The 21,910-nt window shown below is 38.9% G+C and overlaps 1 protein-coding gene and 1 long non-coding RNA gene across 8 annotated transcripts in view; one reads left to right on the top strand and one right to left on the bottom strand.

Annotated features, from left to right (window-relative positions):
* Window positions 1-21,720, bottom strand: part of LOC100864940 (uncharacterized) — a 70,454-nt gene extending 48,734 nt beyond the window's left edge. For all 7 annotated transcript variants that reach the window (XR_015292085.1, XR_015292087.1, XR_015292086.1 and 4 more), the window contains exons 1-5: window positions 21,579-21,720; window positions 17,359-17,747; window positions 11,438-11,596; window positions 5,751-6,276; window positions 1,735-4,794 (exon numbers count right to left, since the gene is read on the bottom strand). Coding sequence is in view for 4 of the 7 variants with exons in the window: in XM_086908142.1 (XP_086764268.1) it covers window positions 1,735-4,794; window positions 5,751-6,276; window positions 11,438-11,596; window positions 17,359-17,602 (3,989 nt within the window). In the remaining 3 variants the exon portion in view is untranslated. The remainder of the gene's footprint in view (window positions 1-1,734; window positions 4,795-5,750; window positions 6,277-11,437; window positions 11,597-17,358; window positions 17,748-21,578) is intronic.
* LOC147657595 (uncharacterized) lies at window positions 4,760-6,522 on the top strand. The gene is made up of 2 exons (XR_015292092.1): window positions 4,760-5,430; window positions 5,810-6,522. It is a non-coding gene; the product is annotated as an uncharacterized LOC147657595 (long non-coding RNA).
* Window positions 21,721-21,910: the final 190 nt, after the last annotated feature.

Raw genomic sequence — 21,910 nt, 5'->3', positions numbered from 1 at the left:
TTCGAAAAATAATTTTACAACGCATTCCTAAACATCCGCCTTGTTCTCTGAAATACGTTCGAACGATCACGTTCCCACATACCGATCGAGTTTCCACAGCGGGAAGCGGTTCGTTGGAAGAAGAGGGATACGATAAAGGTTAAACGACTCCGTTTGCCGTTATACACCGAATACAATTAGGTCAAATTACGTCAAAACGAGACGGAATGGGGCGAGAGTGAAATTCGATTAAGAGCGAGGTAGGGACGAATCGCAGGGGCCGATGATCGGAATGTAAGCGCGAACGAGAGTGAAATCCTATCGATCGAACGAATCGAGAAGCCTGATTAGAGTGAAATTAGATGCGACGCACCGGCGAGAAGATGGACGATAAACGAGGAACGTAAATGGCACACGGAATTAACGTCTCGTCGCGGGGCGTCTCGTCGAAAGGATTAAGCGAGACGGAATTAAATTAAACGGAGAAGGATCGAGAGATGTTGAAATGAAGAAAAAATTTTCGGAAAATTTCACGCAAATTCGATTGAAAAGATTGTTGGAATCTAATATTATAATCTAATATCTGTTGCGAATTATTGTGATGCTATTGTAATTCTATCATTGGTTATCGTGCGATAAAGAAATGTTTAAAAAAAATCGGGAAGAGTGGGTGGAAGAGCGTTTTATTCTCCGGCAGCTGTTCCTCAATTGTGCCCGCCATTACGAAAGCCTCCTCCGTCGGTATCGCTGACCTCGTTATTGTTGTCTATTTAGCGGAGAAACTTACCACGGGAACGAATTCGTGGGACGTTTCAGAGAGAATATATTTTCATAATAAAATAAACTATTCGAATACGAATTTTAATCACGCTTGCATAATCGATGCGTAAATAAATCAGAATATTCATCTATATATATATATTGTACAAACATATATAAAATTTCACGATGCAGAAATAGATTTTGTAAGACGATTATTCATTCAACATAGGTAATGAAAATCCGACTGATCAGTGAACGTGTTAAACGCATAAGGCATTGCAAGTATAACGTAACTATAATCATTGGTAACTAGCAACGATACGGCCAAGTAGAAACTGAGGATCGAGGCGTATAAGGTTATGTATATGCGTGTGTATAGATTCCTTTCATAATCCGCTAATTATGTAAGACATATTACGTTATAGGCTTTCGAGCAACGTCTGCGCGATTTTGCACCCGAGGTTAGATTACACACCACACCGATATAACCACACACGTATCGCGAATTCTAGGTTTATTGTTCCTCGCGTGCGAAAAATATTCTTCGCGAAACATTCGTCCGTTGTCTTCTCGTACAATATACCAAACGAAACGTTTAAGTTAAACGACAATGGAAAAGCTAAATGGTGTCGACATATTTTCCACCGGGTGGAAAGATAAATGTTTACGTGTGTGGAAGCCATAGAAGGCGGCACGAATCGTGATTCATACCGGGCTCTATATGTCCGCGCGAAACCGTGTAAACAATTGGTGAGGTCAAAGTCGATGTCGATCGACGCGCAACACTTTGCTCTTCTTCGTTGTTCTCGATGCAAAAATATAGGGGGACGAAGTTTCTCTTTCATCCTCGTCACGTTACAAATCGAAAAGAGGCAAAAAGAAAGGAAAAGGTTTCATTACGATATAAAATATTTTTCTCTAGTGAAAAAATATAACAACACGTGGCTGTTCTCCGTGATACGCAATAAAATATCACATCGATCGAGCACTCACCTAATATTGGAGGTACTTCGTTGAACGTCGGCGACAATTCTGCCATTCCCGGTGTCCTCGCCTCTATTCTCGGCAACAACAACGTTCTGTTGTTGTTGATCCTGCTTTTGCCTCTCCTCCTCCGGTGGATGTAACGGAATGATGATATAATCCGGCTCCTTCTTAACCTTCTCCTCGCCGGTCACCTTCGCGCGATTCACTTGGCCGATCGTATCACTCTTTTTTTGCACCTCGGACCGCGGCACTTTCGATCTACCACTGAACCGTAGCCTCGAGAAGCGTTGCAGGAAGCCACCCAATCCACCCTTTTTCCTCTCCTCCTTCACGGTGGTCGCGGACGACGCGTCGACGACCATGTTTCGTTGAAATCTTGCCGCGGACGTGTCGTTGTTCCCAACGATGATGGGCGATGCCGGCGTGACGAACAGCCGCGGTTTCGCGTTGGTGGTGGTCGACATAACAGTCGCCGCGTGGCCCTCCTTCTCGTTGTTGTCCTCGTTGTCGTCTACCCTAACCGGCGCAGTTGTTGCCGCCGCGTTCTCCTCGTGACGTTTGTCGCGATCACCGCGATGATTCGTATCAACTGCCACGGCCACCGCTGGATTCCCACTCCGTTCACCATCGGGTTCCAGGCCGTCGCTGTTGCTGCTACCGCCTGGTGGGGGGCCAACACCAACACCGTGGACACCGTGCTGCTGCTGCTGCTGCTCGTGTCCCCTCGCCTCTTCCGTTCCCTCCTTCTCCCTCTCTCGCTCCTTCTTCTTCTTCCTCTTCTTCTCCTCCTCGTTTTCTTCTTCCCTCTTCGCAACCTTCTCCACGGTAGCCTCCTTCTTCTCCTGCTTCTCCACTATGACCCTCCACAGCAATTCTCCACTACCTACGTTCCTACCGTTGCAAGCCGACGACGATAGGACGGCACTAGGTATCGTCGAAGGACTCTCGTTTTTATCCTCGCTACTCGGATCGTCGATCGGTCGATGATCCTTCGCCTCCTCCCGTTGCTGCAACCGCACGATTTTTTCCGGATAGAAATCACCGATGAACGATCTCTTGGAACAACTGCTCGCCTCGACGACCATCGCGTCGCGATCTGGGTTGTCGGTGATGGTGGTTGTCGTGGTGGTGGTGGTGTAATAGTCCTTCGAAACCGCACTCGAAACCGCGGCCTCGTTACAAGCGTTCGAACCGACGCGTTCCAAGGTTGAGAACGATCGTTGATGAGGAGGCTCGTTGATGCTCGTTTCCTCGGGCTGCGACGCGCTCCCCTCCAGGCTGGAAGTTCCTATTATGGGTTTGGTTTCCAAGCAGGGTAAATCTACCTCGTCGTCTACTGGGGCACGGGCACTAGGATCGTCTCCACAGATTGAAAATGGATCCGAGTTTTTTTTTATCTGGCTCAAAAGCGTCCCCTCCTCCCCCCCCTCCTCACCCCTCTCTCTCTGCCTCTCGGCCGAGAGCCGCTGGCCGAGCTCGTTGATCGGGATCCTGGTGAACGGGGCGGTCGAGAATTGATGAGTCGATATATTCTCCGTGGATTTCGAATACGGCCTGGTGTCCATGTACGAGCGCTCGTACGTGGAGGCTGCGAGATTCGAGGTCGAGCTGCTGCTCATCTGTTGCACCATGTCGGATACCCTGAGCCGCGACGATCTGCCGGCGGCGAGTATCGGCTCCTCGAGCTCGTCGCACGCGTCCATTCGTTGGAAAGCGCCTCTGCATGATTGGAGGGCTTTGATGTAGTCGCACTGCTGGGCCAGCTCGTAGCTGGCGTTGTTCAACACCTTACGTTTACGCCCCGCCGCGCTTCTCCCCGCCTTCTCGCCCTCGTTACCGGCCTCCCTTACCCGCCACCGGAAATTCCTCTCGTCTATCTCGAACTGCTGGGCCAGCTCGTAGCTCGCGTTGTTCTTCACCTTCCACGGCCGCGTTTGTTTCCCCCGAGGCGGGCCTCCGTCGATACCGTCGGCCACCGCGTTACCGTTCGAGCTAGCCCCCTCGACCTCGCGTTTCAGCTCCTCGATCCCGTCCACCGCTCGATCCTGAGTCTTGACCGTCGATGTGACTCGTTTCCTCGAGCAATGCTCCCCCCCCACGCACTCCTCCATCCTCGATCTCTCTTCCCCGTTCTCTTCGTCGGCCGTCCTACCGTCCGGAATCGCGTTGTATCCCTGGGTCCTCACCGAGGAGCTCGCGGTCGAACGTTTCTTCTTACTTTTCGCCTCTTCGTCCCCCCCCTCCCCTCCCTCCTCTTCCAAACTCTTCTTCGGCCGCCTGTTCTCGCCGCTCTGCACGCTGCTACTGCTGCTGCTACCGTTCACTTCCGCCATTTCGTAGGCCTCGAGTGCGCTCACTGGACGCGGCGCGTCATCGTGGACGCCGCACAGGTTCAAATCAACGGGTACACTGGCTACCCTCGTGTAATTCTCGAACAGGTTCGAGGTGGAAATCGGGGCGAAGTGGTTCGAGGTAGCGAAGAAGGAGCGCGATGGCACGCGTGCACACTCGTCGACGGTGGTGAGGAGACTGGGCGCGCTTTGAGATTTATCCGTGAATCTAAAATTAAAACAGTCCTCGTTGCTCCACCCTTGACGCTGGTGCTGCTGCTGCTGCTGCTCGTGCTGCTCGTAGCCGTGCAACTGCTGCTGTTGGGTCTGGTGGTAACGATGATGATGATGAAGATGATGATGATGATGATGATGATGATAATGATCGGCGACCATGTTGTTGCGAACGTGCGCCATACCGCCGGCTATATTTAACCTGGTCTGCAACAGGCGAAACGAGCTCGACACGCCTGCCTGGCCCGACTTCAGATCCAACAGGGCGTCCCTCTTCGACTCGACGCCGATCTCACGCAGGTCGATCGTGTTCCTGTAATCCAGTGACGTGGCGTAGTTGCAATCGCCGAACACCATCAGTCGATCCTCGAGCTCCGTGCCTGCTCGACTCTCCTTCGATGCGCGAGGAACTCCCTCCTCGAGGTCCTCCTCTTCTTCTTCTTCGTCGTCGTCGTCGTCGTCGTCGTCGTCCTCGTATTCGTCGTCCTCGTGCCAAAAATCCCTGGATTCGATTTGAAAGAGAATATTTTTCCGATGGAATATACGGTTGATTTTGAAGAGAAGAATGGAAGGGAAATATTTAAATTTTGAAACAAGGTTCGATACACGGGTAAATATTTTTATTGCGAGGGAAATAATTTTGAAGATGGAAGGGAAATATTAAAAATTTTTTTTCGATAAATTTCGAAACAAATAGATGTGGAATATTTATTTCCCTGAAGATCGTCGCCTTCTTGCATCGAAAGACTCGAGTCTTCCCCGAAATGAAAAGTCAAGGAGGTCTAATTCAGGGTCGTGATTGCGGTAACTTGGCCAGAGAACGAGGGTCATGTAGCAAGCTCTCGTTGCCAAAGAAAACTTACGACCTCCCTCCCTCCCCCCTCCTATAATCCTAGTTTTGTTTATCTCGCGCCTAACGTTTCGAACGACAAATCGTGCGACAACGATGATTAAAATGTCGGAAATAATCAATTTGATCCGTCCTCCCTTCGAATCGTGCAATGGAAAAAATCTTGCGTAAAAATAAACGTGCCACGAAGCAATGCCAAGACTTAACCAGCTTATAACCGCATTGCGAGGAATTACGTTAAATTTACCGTATGAGACAGATGTCGGTATGGCAGAGAAGTCGCAAGTGGTATGTACTAAAAATTTTTTACCACACGAATTATCCAGAGTGAACTGGACGTATTAATTATCCGAATTAATTAGAATCGAAATAATTTAACCTTATACTTACTCAGTCACTTTTAGTTTACTCCAGTTTATAACTAAAATACAATTAAAAATTAAAAATTACAAATAGAAGAATATCGATTGAATAATCGCTAAAAATCATAGATGCAACGTTATCCAACGTTCTAAAGCTAACCCGAATATTCTATTTCACTAGCTACTACTCGATATTCGAGACAAGGTACAATTTTTTTCAATCGGGAGAGAAGAATGGTTTATTACCTCGATGGACGGTGGTAGCCATTGCTACGTGTCCTGGACAGCTCAGCGTTTCGTTTCAGGTACAAAGGCGTGAACCCGTTGGTGAGACAACCGTGGCCGAACTCCTCCTCCTCCTTCTGACACGTGTCCAGACTCTCGAAGCTACGGTAAGGCCTGATTCTGGAAAAGTGGTCCACGTTTCCAAAACCATTTGGCAGAGCCTTGTCGTAGTCCTGTTCGAGGCTATCCGGAGACGTGTTGTTCTCGGGATGGGAGGCGTTCGACCGATTCGGATACTCCAACGAGTCGAAGCTGTAGCTGGAGGGCGAGAGAGTGGCGCAGGTCCTCTCCAACGACTCGAATTGAAGCAGGGAGCTGGATCTCGAGGAGGCGGACGATCTCGACGACCTGGGCGACGCCGGATAATCGTCCAACACCGCCTGATGCTGCTCCCTCTCGCTCCCGCCGTTGTACTTGCTCCCCCTTCGCCTCTTCTTCCTCGCCGCCGACGAATTGCACTCGCTCCCGCTCCCGTCCAGCCTTTCGTCTTTCCACAGAAAACAAGAGCAAACGTGGCTGTAATTCTCTTTAATTTATTTATTATTAGCTTCTTTGGTTTACAATTTATCTTTAATTTATAATTATAATATCTGTAATATAAAGTATATTAATTATATACTTTTTCGTTTGCTTTTAGTAATCGCCTTTAATTTGTCAGCTTTTTGGTTTATAATTTATTTTTAATTTATAATTTATATGTGATATAAATATATATTAATTTTTAGTAATCGTCTTTAATTTGTTAGCTTTTTAGTTTATAATTTATTTTTAATTTATGATTTATATATAATATAAACTAATTTTTAATAATCGCCTTTAATTTATTAATTTTTCAGTTTATAATTTATTTTTAATTTATAATTTATATGTGATATAGAGTATATAAATTATATACTTTTTCATTTGTTTTTAGTAATCGCCTTTAATTTGTTAGCTTTTTAGTTTATATTTTATTTACTTTTTCGTTTGTTTTTTTTAGTTGATCGCCTTCAATTTCTTAGCTTTTTGGTTTATAATTTATTTTTAATTTATAATTTATATGTGATATAGAGTATATAAATTATATACTTTTTCATTTGTTTTTAGTAATCGCCTTTAATTTGTTAGCTTTTTAGTTTATATTTTATTTACTTTTTCGTTTGTTTTTTTTAGTTGATCGCCTTCAATTTCTTAGCTTTTTGGTTTATAATTTATTTTTAATTTATAATTATAACATATATAATATAGAGTATATTAATTATTTACTTTTTCATTCGATTTTGGTAATTGCCTTTGATTTATTAGTTTTTCGTTTTTCAATTTATAATTTTTATTAGTGACTTTTCTACTGTGACTTTGTTTTTAGTAACCGTTTTCTAATTTATTAGTTCTTTAATTTATAATTTATTTACTTTTTCGTTTATTTTTAGTTGATCGCCTTTAATTTATTAGCTTTTTGTTTTTTAGTTTGTGATTTATTTACTTTTCCGTTTGTTCTCAGTAATTGATTTTCATTTATCAGTTTTTTTGTTTATGATTTATTTACTTCTTCGTCATTTACTTTTTGTTTTTTGTTAATCGCCTTTGATCAATCAACTTTCCGTTTTCTTTAGTTTATAATTCATCCACTTTTCCGTTTGTCTTTAGTTGACCGCCTCTAATTTAAATCAGCTTTCTGCTTTTCAGTTTATGATTTATTTACTTTTTCGTTCGCTTTTAGTAATTGGGTGTAAATAAAAATAAATCGGCTCGAACGAAGGGGCAGGGGGGGGAGGGGAAAAGTTTCATGCGTGCCGTGAGAGTAAAAGCGAGACGAAACTTGGCGAACCTACTTTCGACTACGCCAACCTTGTTAAAGCGAAGGCGAAGATTGGCGGGGAGCAAGGAGGTAAAGATGACTCGAAAAGTTTTCGTTCGAGTCTCTTATTCTCTCTCTCTCTCTCTCTCTCTCTCTTTATTTCTAACATTCGTATAGACACTTTTTCAGATCAACTGTGCGAATCGCACAGTCTTGTCTGTTAACTTGAACCTTCTTCGAACTCAACGACTCGAGACGAATTCACCTGCACGTTCCGGTGAATTTCTTACGGCTAACTTAAAATGATTTCACGCGCGTGATTCACGCGTAAAACTTTTATATCTTAATACTTTACGTATCTTCATAAGAAAGAATGAAAATTTGTCGAATACTAACCCTTTACACTCGTATATTTGCATCGATAAATATATGTGTAATATAATTACATTCTAGGGACTTTTGTCACCTTAAATTGGTAACTTTCTTAAATACGAGTGCAAAAGATTAAAGTCTATATAATAAAGCAATTACCAAGATGCGTTCTAAAATGTCGTTCGATATTTTTCACCTTTCTTATTTCATCGAAACCTTACAATCCCAATAACATGCTCTATTATTCTCATTTTTCCCTCTCTCCATCTCTCAACGAACTGTCAACAGTAATTATTCAATAATACGAAAAATCGAACTCATCCTCGCTCCAATTAATTTCATTCCATGCTTACAAAACTCAAAAACTTAATGAAACTTAATACTCTATCACTCATATATATATATAGTTCGATCTAATTCGAGATAAAAAAAAAAATCATTTGACGATATATTGTTTCATAAGATTATATTAAAAAAATCGAATAAATATTGTCGCCGTTCGAATTGGCTCGTATTAATCCAAGCGGTGAATATCGTTCGAGTTATCGCGTCGATAACCGCTGAGAGCGCGAAGGGTTAAGGGCGGGCGAGGACGAGAGGCGAAACGTGTCGTCTGCCGTCGATTAACGACCCGTTATCGAGGCCTCGTGTCGCCGATCACGTGTCGCGTCGACGGTCACGAAGCCGACAACCGGTGTAACCGTCGCTTCCGGTTGAACGAACCACGGCTTCCTGGCCGCGACACGGCTACCGCCAACCGGGCCGCCCCTCCTTGCCCCACTTCCGTCGCACGAAGCGGGGAAAAAAGCGTAAAGGGAGCTCCTCGCGTCGAGGAGTATCGATTACACGAAGGAGATCGAGCCTTCGTGTTTCAATTCGTTTCAAAAAACATAGGATCAACGTGGAGAGATTCGAGAATTTTCGAGTCTCGAGGTGCGAAAGCAGCCTTGAAGAACGATATATAGAGCGTGCTTTTCACAATGTCGTTATCGACAATATTGTGCGAGATTCGTTTGCAAAATTATATACTATTAATATAACTTGCACGTGCCGATCGGTGGAAACCGATTCTGGTTGGGGGGGAGGGGTGGGGAGGTCTGCCAGAAGATTTTTCGGGGAACGCGAATGAAAATAAACGCGTTTTCGTTCCCCTCCCCTCCCCTCTTTCTTTCCGATCAATCTCTCTCGGCTCGAAATTCTTTTCGGGTCGAGCAATTGAATTTGCCCCGCGATGCATTGTTCTCGTCTCGGTTTATTTTCGCATGATCGCATGCACGTGGAATTCAACGACTAGTCCATGGTAATCCTATATGAATCACGTTGAAGGTGATCTAATATTAGATGCGACGGAAGAGGATCGTGCGTAGAATCGTAGACACGATTGACCTTAACACTGAATTAAAAGAAAAAAAAAAGAAAAAAAAAAAAGAAAAAAGAAGGAACTCTATTCGTGCGATAATCGAATAATATATTCTCGATATTGCTTCGAAAATGCTAGTTACATATTTTAATTTATACGCGAATCGATTAATAATTAGTAGGATCGCTTCAATTTGAGAAAAAAAAAAAAAAAAAGGAAAGAGAATAGTTGGCGAACGGCCAAGATAAATGTTTATATCGCTTCTATTATACACTGTTCTATAATGCAAGTTTCTGCCATTTCCGTCAGATGTCAGTATTTAGTTACACGAGTTTACCGAGATACGTTATCTTTCTTTCGACGTTTGTAGCAAAAACTATAAAAAAAAAAAAAAAAAAAAAAAAAATGTTCAATTCGAGCAAATTTTATTTGCGTGCAAAATTTTATTATTAAATTCTTTTGGAAAAATCTAACGATGGGAAATAAAGTATATACAACATGTAAAAAAAAATATATATATATATATATATATTATTTCTCTTTAAATTCGTTAAACTTCAAAATGTAATAAATCCACGTTCACTTGTTGCGAAACTACAACACGTAATTAGCAAGAGTGATTAACAGGTTCAGAACGAGCCACCTTTCAGCGAGCCAACAGCTTTTAATAAAACGCTTAACGGTACTCTCGATGCGAGAAGGATAGCGGTAAAGACGTAAACAAAAGAGATTAATTGTCTGGGATGCAATTATCGTTCAATTAGAGTAACAAGTGGTTTGAGTCCATTTCCGAGTTAAACCAACTCGGATCAAATTTAAACGTGAGTTTTCCACGTGCGTCCACGTTCCTCATCTATTTGTCGAGGGAACGAGAATGGATCAACGATTATTCCGCGCCGATGAAAAATCGTTTCGACAAATGACCGCTCCTGCAAAAAGGGAGCGCGCGTGATGCAGCGCCCGTGACGCCTGAAGCATAGCAACCGGACATACCGACACGTTACAACGGTCGCATAACCATCATGGATACGAATCTCGTACGTGAACGATAAATTCGAAGAACAAAAAGTAAACCAACCTGTCTTTATTAAACCTGTATTATTCGAAACAATGAATAAAAATATTTTCAAATAAATATTTACGTCTCTTTAATATTACTTTTTTTTTTAATACTACTTGATTTTGAATGTAATTATTGAAAATAAAAAATTAATAATTTTCTTTCTAACACACAAATCGAACAAGGTTTCAAAGATTTTCTTATTTCTTAGAATCTTCAGAAATCGAAAAATTATTATATTAATATAGATTTCAACGAACTCTCCCGTTATCTATTTATAGATACACTCGATCACAGATATATACGATCGGGTTTCATAAATGAGTTTGTAATAAATGTTTTTGTTATACAAGAAGAAAACGGGTTACGGGATGTAAGTTGTTGGTTTGAATGAAGATACACGGATACGATTTCATTCTTCGGGAGTCAATGAATCGAGGGATCGGGAGCTGAAAGGAGAAAGTAGACCTCGGGTGAACAATGTTCACCATCACGAATACCGACGAGATGCGAGAATGAGGTTTCGCAACGTGTATTCCGAAACGAAATACCGTTCACTTGTTCTTTAATATCGTTGTTGGAACCGTTTTCGAGGTAATCTTATATATAGAGAGTGCAAGTTGTAATCAGAGTAATTATTATCTAACCAGCTATAATAACCAGCAAAACTAACAAAGTAGAATTTAGGACAAGCTGTTGCAACATTTAAAAAGATTTAAAAATTTTATGCATACCTATATACACATATTATATATTAATATATATATATATATTACCAAAACCAATGTAACACCTGTTGTTACAAAATTTTGTTTCGAGCGTGAGACCATTTTTAATTAGAAGGTGTAATGAAACAAATGGCACACGGCCACCAAATTGTTCGATCTAGCCAAATTGATATTCGACATCCTGGTCCAAAAACTCTCTGGTTTTATTTTTAGACTTTTATTGGGTTGGATAACTTTTTTTTTTTTTTTTAATTATAATCTATAGCGGTCAAGCGAGCTTCGATGAAAAGAATTTTAATCCAAGAAAAAAATTTGCACGCCTTCGTAACTTTAACGTTGTGTACCTCTTACCAGCTAATCTATTCGCTCGTATGTGTATCACGCTTTCGGTTTCGGAGTCCGAGCCGACCCAGTAAGTGGTTCCACTTCGATCGGAATCGCTTTGCAGATCGTCGGACGTTTCTTCTAAAATGGTCTCCAGAAAATCCACTTGTTGCACCAGCACCGTATCTGTGAAAGCGGAGAGATTTTTAATAAACGAATTTTTTTAATAAACGATTGAAAAAAAATTTATTTATATTTCGATCGAGCCGTGGAAATTTTTATTTCGAATAGTTTGGAGACGAATGAGTAATATACAATAAACGCGAAGTCGTCTTTTTCGTAGGAGCAAGGTTATCGCTTGAAGAATCAAGAATAACACCGCCATGTTTTTCTTATGTAATATGATACACACGAGCAACGAACGAGCAATGCCATTAAGTTCCAACGGTCGTACGTTTCGTGGAATTCCATGAATTTGAAACACATTTTATTCCATTAATTATTAATTGAAAACTATTGTGTGTATATCGTATTCTCCCACGATATTTATCTATAAGCAATAATAATAAAAGAGTGAAACATTAGATATTAATAAATTTATAAGACCACTGTTACTATCGCTAATCTCCTTTCAATCTTGGTTTAAATATTTCTCCCATATATTTAATTTTACTTGCCTATTTTCAGTTTCGTTTTATCGCTTCGTGGGATAATTTCCACTTGCTACTTCAAACACGATATTTCGGATAAAAGTGTTTACAAATAAGTTAGCTAGCTATATGAACGAATATTACGGTATGGTAAACACTCGACTAGTGAGATCTATGCTAACGCAGTTCTTATCTAAAAGTTATTCGTACATAAAAATAACTACTGTAACTTATACGTTATATATTAGTCATCGATGATATTTCGAGAATAAATGTAACAAGTAAAAAATAATAGTGTCCGTGTTTGAAGTACAAAGTACAATTAAAAATTATTTTCCACTGTTTCTGAATTAATTATAGAAAAATTTTTTATCAAGCAAATGGCACACAGGTTACTCGCGACAGGTTACTGAACGTTCTTCGCCTTGCGAATACACCGACGGTCCACTGGTTGCCTGCGTACAGGCGTTTCTGGCGGTGAATTAAAATTGCTCGTTTCTCGAAACAAGAGAAGTAAAATACAATATTCAACGTAGTTAAGAATTTGTACGGAAATATCTTATCGTACTGAAACTCGTTTTATATAAGAGAAAATAAAATTAATTGCGAATAAATAAAATAAAATATATTCGTATAAACGGCAACTTTAATAATCACTGGATTATAACGAAGAGGGAGTAAACGAAGAAGAATATTCCGTGAAAATTTCTAATCTAAGAAACATTTGATTTTACACCACGCAAGAAACTTAGTATTAATGTTTATCCTTCGTAATAGGATATAATAATACGTAATGAAACACGATTATTTCTCGTATAATTATCGAATTAATCGATCCATCGTGAGAAAAAATATAAATTCACGCATAGAATGCAACTTTTTCTCCAAATAACGTATGTAAACCTTGTTCGAAATGTTTGAAATTTTGTAACTTGACTCGGTCGGGTCAAGTGATAAAGTTATCGAATTGAATATTTCATATTTTTTAGCGAAATATAAAATGAAGCGACGTTTCGACAGATTTCGATATGAAGGAATAACACGAAAGATAAAGAAAATATATATATCGATATAAACGAAATTATAATCACAAATAGAAAGAGAAACACGTCCGATTTCCACATTGGTGGCCAATGTTGAATATAATTATGAATATTGTTCCTCTCTCGTATTTTATAAATCGCTCGTTCGATTCTTTTTTTTTTTTTTTCCAAAGAAAAAACGATCGATAATCGTTAAATAGCTTGAACGTGTGGTGATGACGCATACACGTTATGTCATTGGAGATTTTTCATTTGACGCTTCGATTCGAATTCTTATGGATTCACCGCTATTTTAACGCGCAAACAAACCTGTCCTTCCATCCACTCGTTTTGCTGAATGTTCGTAGGAATGATCCGACGATACAAAGATCCGTTCGACGATGGCCAAGTTGACAATTAAACAAGCCGAGTGATAAATTTACACGTCTTTCTCCATCCTGTTCCTGAATTTTTTTTGAAATACCATAAACAACGTAATACTCTATTTCAGAATATATTCCCTTTTTCCAACTTGAGAAGAAACAAATTATAAAGTTAACGATCGTTTCGAGGTGAGAGAAATCAAGCCGTAGAAGCGTCGATTTTTTTTTGAAAATCGATTCTAATTGGTAATACAAAAATATCGCAACGAGGTTTATTTTATTGACTCGTAAATAATTTCGCTTCGTCAAAATTTTAACGATCGGTACTAAATTACTTCGATAAGTCGTTGTTATAATAGCTGTAAATGTTATTCAAATATTTATTAACAAAATACCTTTTCAAATAAACCTTCATCTAATTTAATACAATTTAATTTAACAATTCCATTCCAACTGCCACCAAAATTCCACGTTTATTTCTATTATCGATATGAAAATTTTGTTTTGACAAAATTAATATCTCATCTTTTTAATCTACAATTATAATTTACGTAAAATAAACTCAACCGAGAGACTTTCCTGTGTCAACTTTTGCTTCAAACCTTGTTCCACAAATATACGTCGACACCCTGTATATACGAGTTATTATTAATATTTCTTTTTAATCTACAATTACAATTTATACGAATTATTACTAATATCTCATCACGACTCTTTTTAATCTACAATCATAATTTACGTAAAATAAATTCAATCGAGAGACTTTCGTGTGTTAACTTTTGCTTCAAACTTTGTTCCACGAATATATCGACACCCTGTATATACGAATTATTACTAATATCTCATCACGACTCTTTTTAATCTACAATTATAATTTACGTAAAATAAATTCAATCGAGAGACTTTCGTGTGTCAACTTTTGCTTCAAACCTTGTTTCACGAATATATCGACACCCTGTATATATTAATATCTCATCACGACTGTTTTTAATCTACAATTACAATTTACATAAAATAAATTCAACCGAGAGACTTTCGTGTGTCAACTTTTGCTTCAAACTTTGTTCCACGAATATATCGACACCCTGTATATACGAATTATTGCTAATATCTCATCACGACTCTTTTTAATCTACAATCATAATTTACGTAAAATAAATTCAATCGAGAGACTTTCGTGTGTCAACTTTTGCTTCAAACTTTGTTCCACGAATATATCGACACCCTGTATATACGAATTATTACTAATATCTCATCACGACTCTTTTTAATCTACAATTATAATTTACGTAAAATAAATTCAATCGAGAGACTTTCGTGTGTCAACTTTTGCTTCAAACCTTCTGTTTCACGAATATATCGACACCCTGTATATATTAATATCTCATCACGACTCTTTTTAATCTACAATTACAATTTATATAAAATAAATTCAACCGAGAGACTTTCGTGTGTCAACTTTTGCTTCAAATCTTGTTCCACAAATATACGTCGACACCCTGTATATACGAGTTATTATTAATATTTCTTTTTAATTTAGAATTACAATTTATGTAAAATAACTTCAACCGAGAGACTTTCGTGTGTCACCTTTTGCTTCAAACCTTGTTCTATTCCGAATATATATCGACACCCTGTATATATTAATATCTCATCACGACTCTTTTTAATCTACAATCATAATTTACGTAAAACAAATTCAACCGAGAGATTTTCGTGTGTCAACTTTTGCTTCAAACCTTCTGTTTCACGAATATATCGACACCCTGTATATATTAATATCTCATCACGATTCTTTTTAATCTACAATTACAATTTACATAAAATAAATTCAACCGAGAGACTTTCGTGTATCAACTTTTGCTTCAAACCTTCTGTTTCACGAATGTATCGACACCCTGTATATATTAATATCTCATCACGACTCTTTTTAATCTACAATCACAATTTACGTAAAATAAATTCAATCGAGAGATTTTCGTGTGTCAACTTTTGCTTCAAACCTTGTTCCACGAATATATCGACACCCTGTATATATTAATATCTCATCACGACTCTTTTTAATCTACAATTACAATTTACATAAAATAAATTCAACCGAGAGACTTTCGTGTATTAACTTTTGCTTCAAACCTTCTGTTTCACGAATGTATCGACACCCTGTATATATTAATATCTCATCACGACTCTTTTTAATCTACAATCATAATTTACGTAAAATAAATTCAATCGAGAGATTTTCGTGTGTCAACTTTTGCTTCTGTTCCACGAATGTATCGACACCCTGTATATATTAATATCTCATCACGACTCTTTTTAATCTACAATTACAATTTACATAAAATAAATTCAATCGAGAGATTTTCGTGTGTCAACTTTTGCTTCAAACCTTGTTCCATAAATATATATTGACACCCTGTATATACGAATTGTACACACTCGTACATTCGTAGTTCAACATGACGGAGGAAAGAGAGCCACCTGTTGCGGCGAGCCCGTTCGTTCCGCAACCGGGCAACGGACGTGAATAATCAGCCGCCTTACACAAAAATAATCGGTGATCTGCCTGGTTTCGCAGCGCGTCATTCGAATCACGAGGAAACGACCAACGAACGAATGAATGAATCGTCGGTGTTGCACACTTTTGCGCAACCCGTGATCAGCCGATAAAAGAAACCGGCGTGTGTGTTTCGACCGGTAATTATTTTATTTTTTTTTTTTCCTTTTTTGTAACGCGTGGATTTTAACGGATTCTCTGGAAGAGAAGGTTTCTTCCTCCTCAACGAAGAGAATCGAGATCTCTTTATCTCGGTTGCGCTCAGAATTCTCTCTCTCTCTCTCTCTCTCTCTCTCTCTCTCTCTCTCTCTCTCTCTCTCTCTTTTCATTCTACGATCTATGATTGTAGAAAGTAGTCCGTATCGAGCGTTTTTTACCATTAACAGACGATTTGTATTCAAACCCGCGCGCGATACTTTTCTCTATACGATAGAAATTAAGGCAACGATACAAGTATCTATTAATATATAGAGCGTAGAGGAGAGAGGGGTAGCGAGAATTCATCGTACGTAACGAGGCTTCCTGCTCGATGTAACAGTTCGTGACAGATCACGAGCAGATCCGGCGAGTGTTATTAGAACGAGTTGCATTGGAAGATGCAAGATGGAATTCTTGCCCATGAAAGTTTTATTTTATTTTCTTTTTATTTTTGGCGAGCAACTCTCGATACATCCGCGTTTGAATAAATTTACGCTTTATCTTTGTCATTTCTTTCAATGTGTATATATATATATATATATATGTATATATACGAGAGAGAAAAATATTTTCGTGACTCGTCGACTCGTTCTCCAACGGATTAATGTAAAACAGAAACCGAGAGATCTACGCGTAATTAGCAAACCGGTCACTTCGTTCGCGTGAGATCGTAGGAATGGATGAAAGCGTGATACGATTTCGCAACACCGTTTCCCCATTTTATCCTAATTTAATTCTCTCGAAATATTCACTCTGCTCGTTTCCATCCTTATTCCCCATCTTACCGGTCACCTTTGGTATTAAGACGCGACAATAAAAAAAAGAAAAAAAGAAAAAGAAAAATCATCGTCTTATTACCGCGTGTAAATCGCGTTTAACGAGTAGAAAGTATTCAATCATATCGTACATATTTCAATCATTGTATATGCGCCTCAATACACGAGAAAAAAAGCAATGGAAAATTAACTCGTAATTTCCTAAGGTTAGAGAACCACGGCGTTTTTTTTTTTTTTTTTTTCTTTAAATTAAACGCGTCCCACCGATCACACAGTTTCGACCGTGCGCATCGTTTAACCGACTGATGGAAAGTGAAATGATAACTAACACGCACGCGCATGCGCGCACACAGTGTACGAACCATTAGCCCGTAGATCCTCGTGCGTGGGCTGAAAATGGGAACGATGCTGCAGCTGGAAGCCATAGGCCGGAAGCCACGGATTCGGTCCGTTCACCAGATCCATATCCAACGCGTCGAACGTGGTCGGTGGCTCCTCCTCGTCGTCCTCTGCCTCGACGTCGAGCTTCGGCGACGACGCGAGCGTCGCCCCCGTTGAGGAAACGGTGGTGGTCGCCATCGCGGTGATCGCTTCCTTCGTGCTCATCTCCAACCGGCGGAGACGTGTCCAACTGTGTTCGGTGACCGCCAGTCATTAACCGCTTCGCCGAGCTGTGAATCTTCTTCCCTCGTTTCCACCCCGACCCTCATGCTCTGCCCTCCAACCCTTCCGGTTATCGAGTCTCCGTTCTCTGCAAGTGGGTAAGAAATCGATTCGTACGGTATTCGAAAGGATTCGTGTTATGTATCGTTTCTTAACTCGTTTCTTATTCCCCTCTTATTCGAGAGAATAAGAGAGAAAAATTAGAATAGAAATTCTATTCGGGTGAAAACGGAAGTTCGCGAGAGGTTTAACCGGGAGGATGGGTGACGGAGTTAATTCTGACGAAACGAACGTTACATTTTCGTGGATAGAATCGAAGCGAGAAAGACTTTGTCGGTGGTTTATGAACCGTGGCGCATTCACGGAACTTTGAATGGCTGTTTCGAATTCTAAGCGGCGATTCAATCGTTGGTGATATTACAGAAAATGAACAGCTCGCTTTATAGGTGAAATTTAATGCCCGTTAGAGGAATCGTTAGGCAGGAGTAAGTATAGTAGCTACGTGGCGCGTATAATTTCGGTGACGCAATTTTCTGCTTTGCAGCAAATAACGAAACGATGCGGAATTATTTATTCTCGTTATCGTGGTTAATAGGCCAATCGTTCCAAAGAAACAGGAGGATATAAACGACCGTTATTTGAGAAATATAGATATAAAGATACATAAAGATAGCATTAAAGGTCTACGTTCTAAATCCACTTTTGAATTCCATTCGCACAAGATGTAGATTAGATGGCAAATATAGAAAATCGAATCGATTTAGGTTAATAAAAAAAAAAAAAAAAAAAAAAAAGGGAATGGTGCCATTTTTATTCTCTTTAAAGAATAAAACGCGAAAAAATAAAGAAACACCTGTGTTTTGCCTAGCATCATTTCACAACAAAATTATCGTTCCAACAAACTGTTCACAACGAACTGCACTTAAGTTGCAATATCCCGTGTTGTTGATAATCGATTTTCAATACGAATACGTAACTCCGATCCGATGGAATCCGCGAGAATCGCCTTCAAACACCGACCATGAAACAATTTATTCTCAACGTCTCACGCCCATTGAATTCGAGATTCCACGAGGCGTTTTAATTTAAAGGAAAAAAAAAAAAGCAAGAAAAAAAAAACGTTACTCGCGCGAAGAAAACGCGTGGGTGTAACGATTGCCCCCTCCAAACGTATACCGGTATATACGTACACATACAAAACGCACCGTACGCTGGAATCCGTTGTCCGTTCGTATCTATACGATGTTGGACGAAAAGAAACGACGGTGGGTTTACCTTGTTGCGCGAGACGCAACGTTAAAATATTGCCACGAGCCGCGGATTTAAACGACGCGGTAGGAATCTCCGCGCGCAGCAAAAGTTACGCATGCGTAATTGGATAAGGATCGAGCGAGGTTGTCGCCCCTCGCGGCGATCCTTCGAGGCTTCTATCTTCCTGAAGCCAACCGTCCACCGAAAGCTGCAGCAAATTTTATTACGCTCGTATTTGCTCGCCGGACTGAAAAACGGTACGCGTGCTCGTAATTTCGTGACGACCCCGAAACAGAGAGAGAGTAAGAAAAAGAGAGAGAAAGAGGGAGGAAGGGAGATAGATAGAGAGAGAGAAAAGAGAAGAGAAATGCAGTTCGCAAAGAAATCGAAATATCACCGTGTATGTTTACCGCTAAGTTTTATTATCCCGATCCATGATTGGAATAATTGATCATGCTTGTAATTCCATTCGCATTTTTTTTAAATAAAGATCGGTTTGTATGTGAAACTCAGGCAAAAATTTAAGATCAAAAAATGTTGAGTGTAGATATTAAAGGTTAATAGATAGAAAAGAATTCTATCGTTTCTATCGTTCTAATACATACGCCACAGCCAAGATTACGGAAGAGCGCGAAACTTCAAACGGCACTCGATCTAGAATACTGACGAGATGTTACCCGATACAAACCACGAGATAGAAGAATGTTTTCTAAATTGATGCTCTTCCTGCGTCATTCGACTTATATAATATCATTCGTGGCCTCTCGATCATGTGATTAGTTGTTCTAATTCAATGCAGATCACAATTCTTTGCAAACAAGTGTCCCTTGTAGATACTTCATTGAATTTGTTGCTGAATCAGCTGATGAGTGATTATATGGAAGGTAGGATTAAATGCGCGTGACTGAATGATTATTGAATTGTTCAATTGAACAAAAATTATTAGATTTGAAAGAAGAACATAAAGGATTTTTTTGATTAAGATTTTAATCGATAGAATAAAAAAATGAAAGATAATGTATATATCTAAATATAATTCAACATTTTTAAGTAAAAATAGATTTCAAATAGTTTTAGTCAACTTGAATTAACAATTCTAAACTATTTCCATAATATTATATATATTAATGTTTAAAATATTGGAATTTTTTTTTAAAACAAGAAAAAAGAAAACAATATTATATGATAAGATTAAAATAATTATTTTATAGTTGATTTTTTTTTCAAGCTATTGTAAATATTAATAATAAATGGATTATACATTTAAGATAATGTTTATCGAATGATTTTTATAATATTGTATGATATCAATAATTCATGATATAGAAATTATTCTTTATTTCTAGTTATATTTCTTTTTAAAAAATTATTCAATATAAGACAAAAATGATTGATACGCATTTGACATAGACATGAAATATATTCAAAATAATACTAGCTACATAGTATGTTTTCGAATTGTCGAATCGAATTGTCTCAGGTTGCAACGTTCTCGTGTCATTTGTTAGTTGTCCTTGGCGGACAACTTCAAAGAAAAAGAGATACAAACTGTTTCATTCCGCTTGCCACGTCAGGCATATAGATCTTTTTCATAATTCCGACTAAACTACTTATATATTAAATATGTATTCGTTACCACAATGTATAGAAATAAAAACATTAAAAGCATTAAAAATATTAAAAATTATTACTAAAGACGAAAAAACAGAAGATCAGTATACATTTGATAAAATCAATTCTTTGAAGAATAGATTCTCTGATTTTTTATAATTTCTATAAATTTTTTCATAAATTTAACTATATATTATTAATATAAATTATTTGTTTTCTTGATAAGACAACAGAGAAAGAAAATCAAATATTCAATAACCTGAATTTATAATACATGATTTTGCATCAAGTATCGCAACCTTTAACATGATTCTGTAGTCACTTTCACTTTACATAACGTACTTTAGCTGCAGATGTGTTTAGTAATCTGGCAACTCTCGCATGATTAACTTTTGTTAAGAAAAAAAATTGAACCTTACATTCATTGTGGTAATAATAAAGATATCTGATTTACGTCATAAATAAATTAAGATAATTACCAGAGATCCATTTGATTCTATGCATAGTAATAACTTTGTCGTGCTATGTAGTGCTTCAAATTTAAAATTAAATTGTATAATTATCGCTGTTGAGAAATGTACATATATCACACTTTTAAATTGATTATTTGAAACTCATTAATGTTATAAATATATTATAACTGTAAATCTAAAAATATTTTCCAGAATATAACAAATTATCACAATTATGTTAGAAAACATCGATACTTCGAGAAAAAAGAATAATGCACGATAACGCATCGTTTTCTCCTTCTTATCGACATCCGACAAAATAAAACGTATCATCTCGGTACACATTTCAACCGTGACAGCTGTCAAAAGTGGCGAAGCGTCCACGGTGCAATAAAGGCGCGAGTATAATCATTGGAAAGAGAAAGATAGAAAGATGAAAGAAAAGAAGAGAGAAAGAAAAGAGGAAAGAGAGGTGGATGATCGCGTAAACACGCAAGTTCTACGTTGTTACGAGTGAGAAGGAAGTGACGCATTAAGGATAAAGAAAGAAAGAAAGGTTAGAACCGCACAGTGAATTCCGAGTGCGACGGCGCGGTGGTGGATACCTGTCAGCGCGCATTCCACGATCCCACAGCGTGCTCTCGCCTCGTCGTTTACTACCACTAGAGTTTTGCCTTCCTAACGGCAAGAATGGGACGTAGTCGTACACACCGCCAGTAAAATCCAGAATGGGATTTAAACGCACGCACAACTTGTTTACGGAAAAAACGTATCACTTGCTACGGTAACCGGTGAATCGCGTGTTGTTCGCGGCGCGAACATGGCGCACAATTCGTATGGCGTTCAACCACTAAAAAGCACAAGCCCAGGAACAATGGGGATTCTCTACGGTGTGAGAGAAACTTGAAGGAGCGACGCGAACAATGGAACGTGACTT

This window comes from Apis florea, unplaced genomic scaffold (genome assembly GCF_048593485.1).
Source record: "Apis florea isolate Af1SG1 unplaced genomic scaffold, ASM4859348v1 contig_3068_pilon, whole genome shotgun sequence".
In the NCBI taxonomy this organism is placed as follows: Eukaryota; Metazoa; Arthropoda; class Insecta; order Hymenoptera; family Apidae; genus Apis; species Apis florea.
The sequence above is the reverse complement of the archived record's forward strand: the minus strand, read 5'-3'. Positions and strand labels throughout refer to the sequence as shown.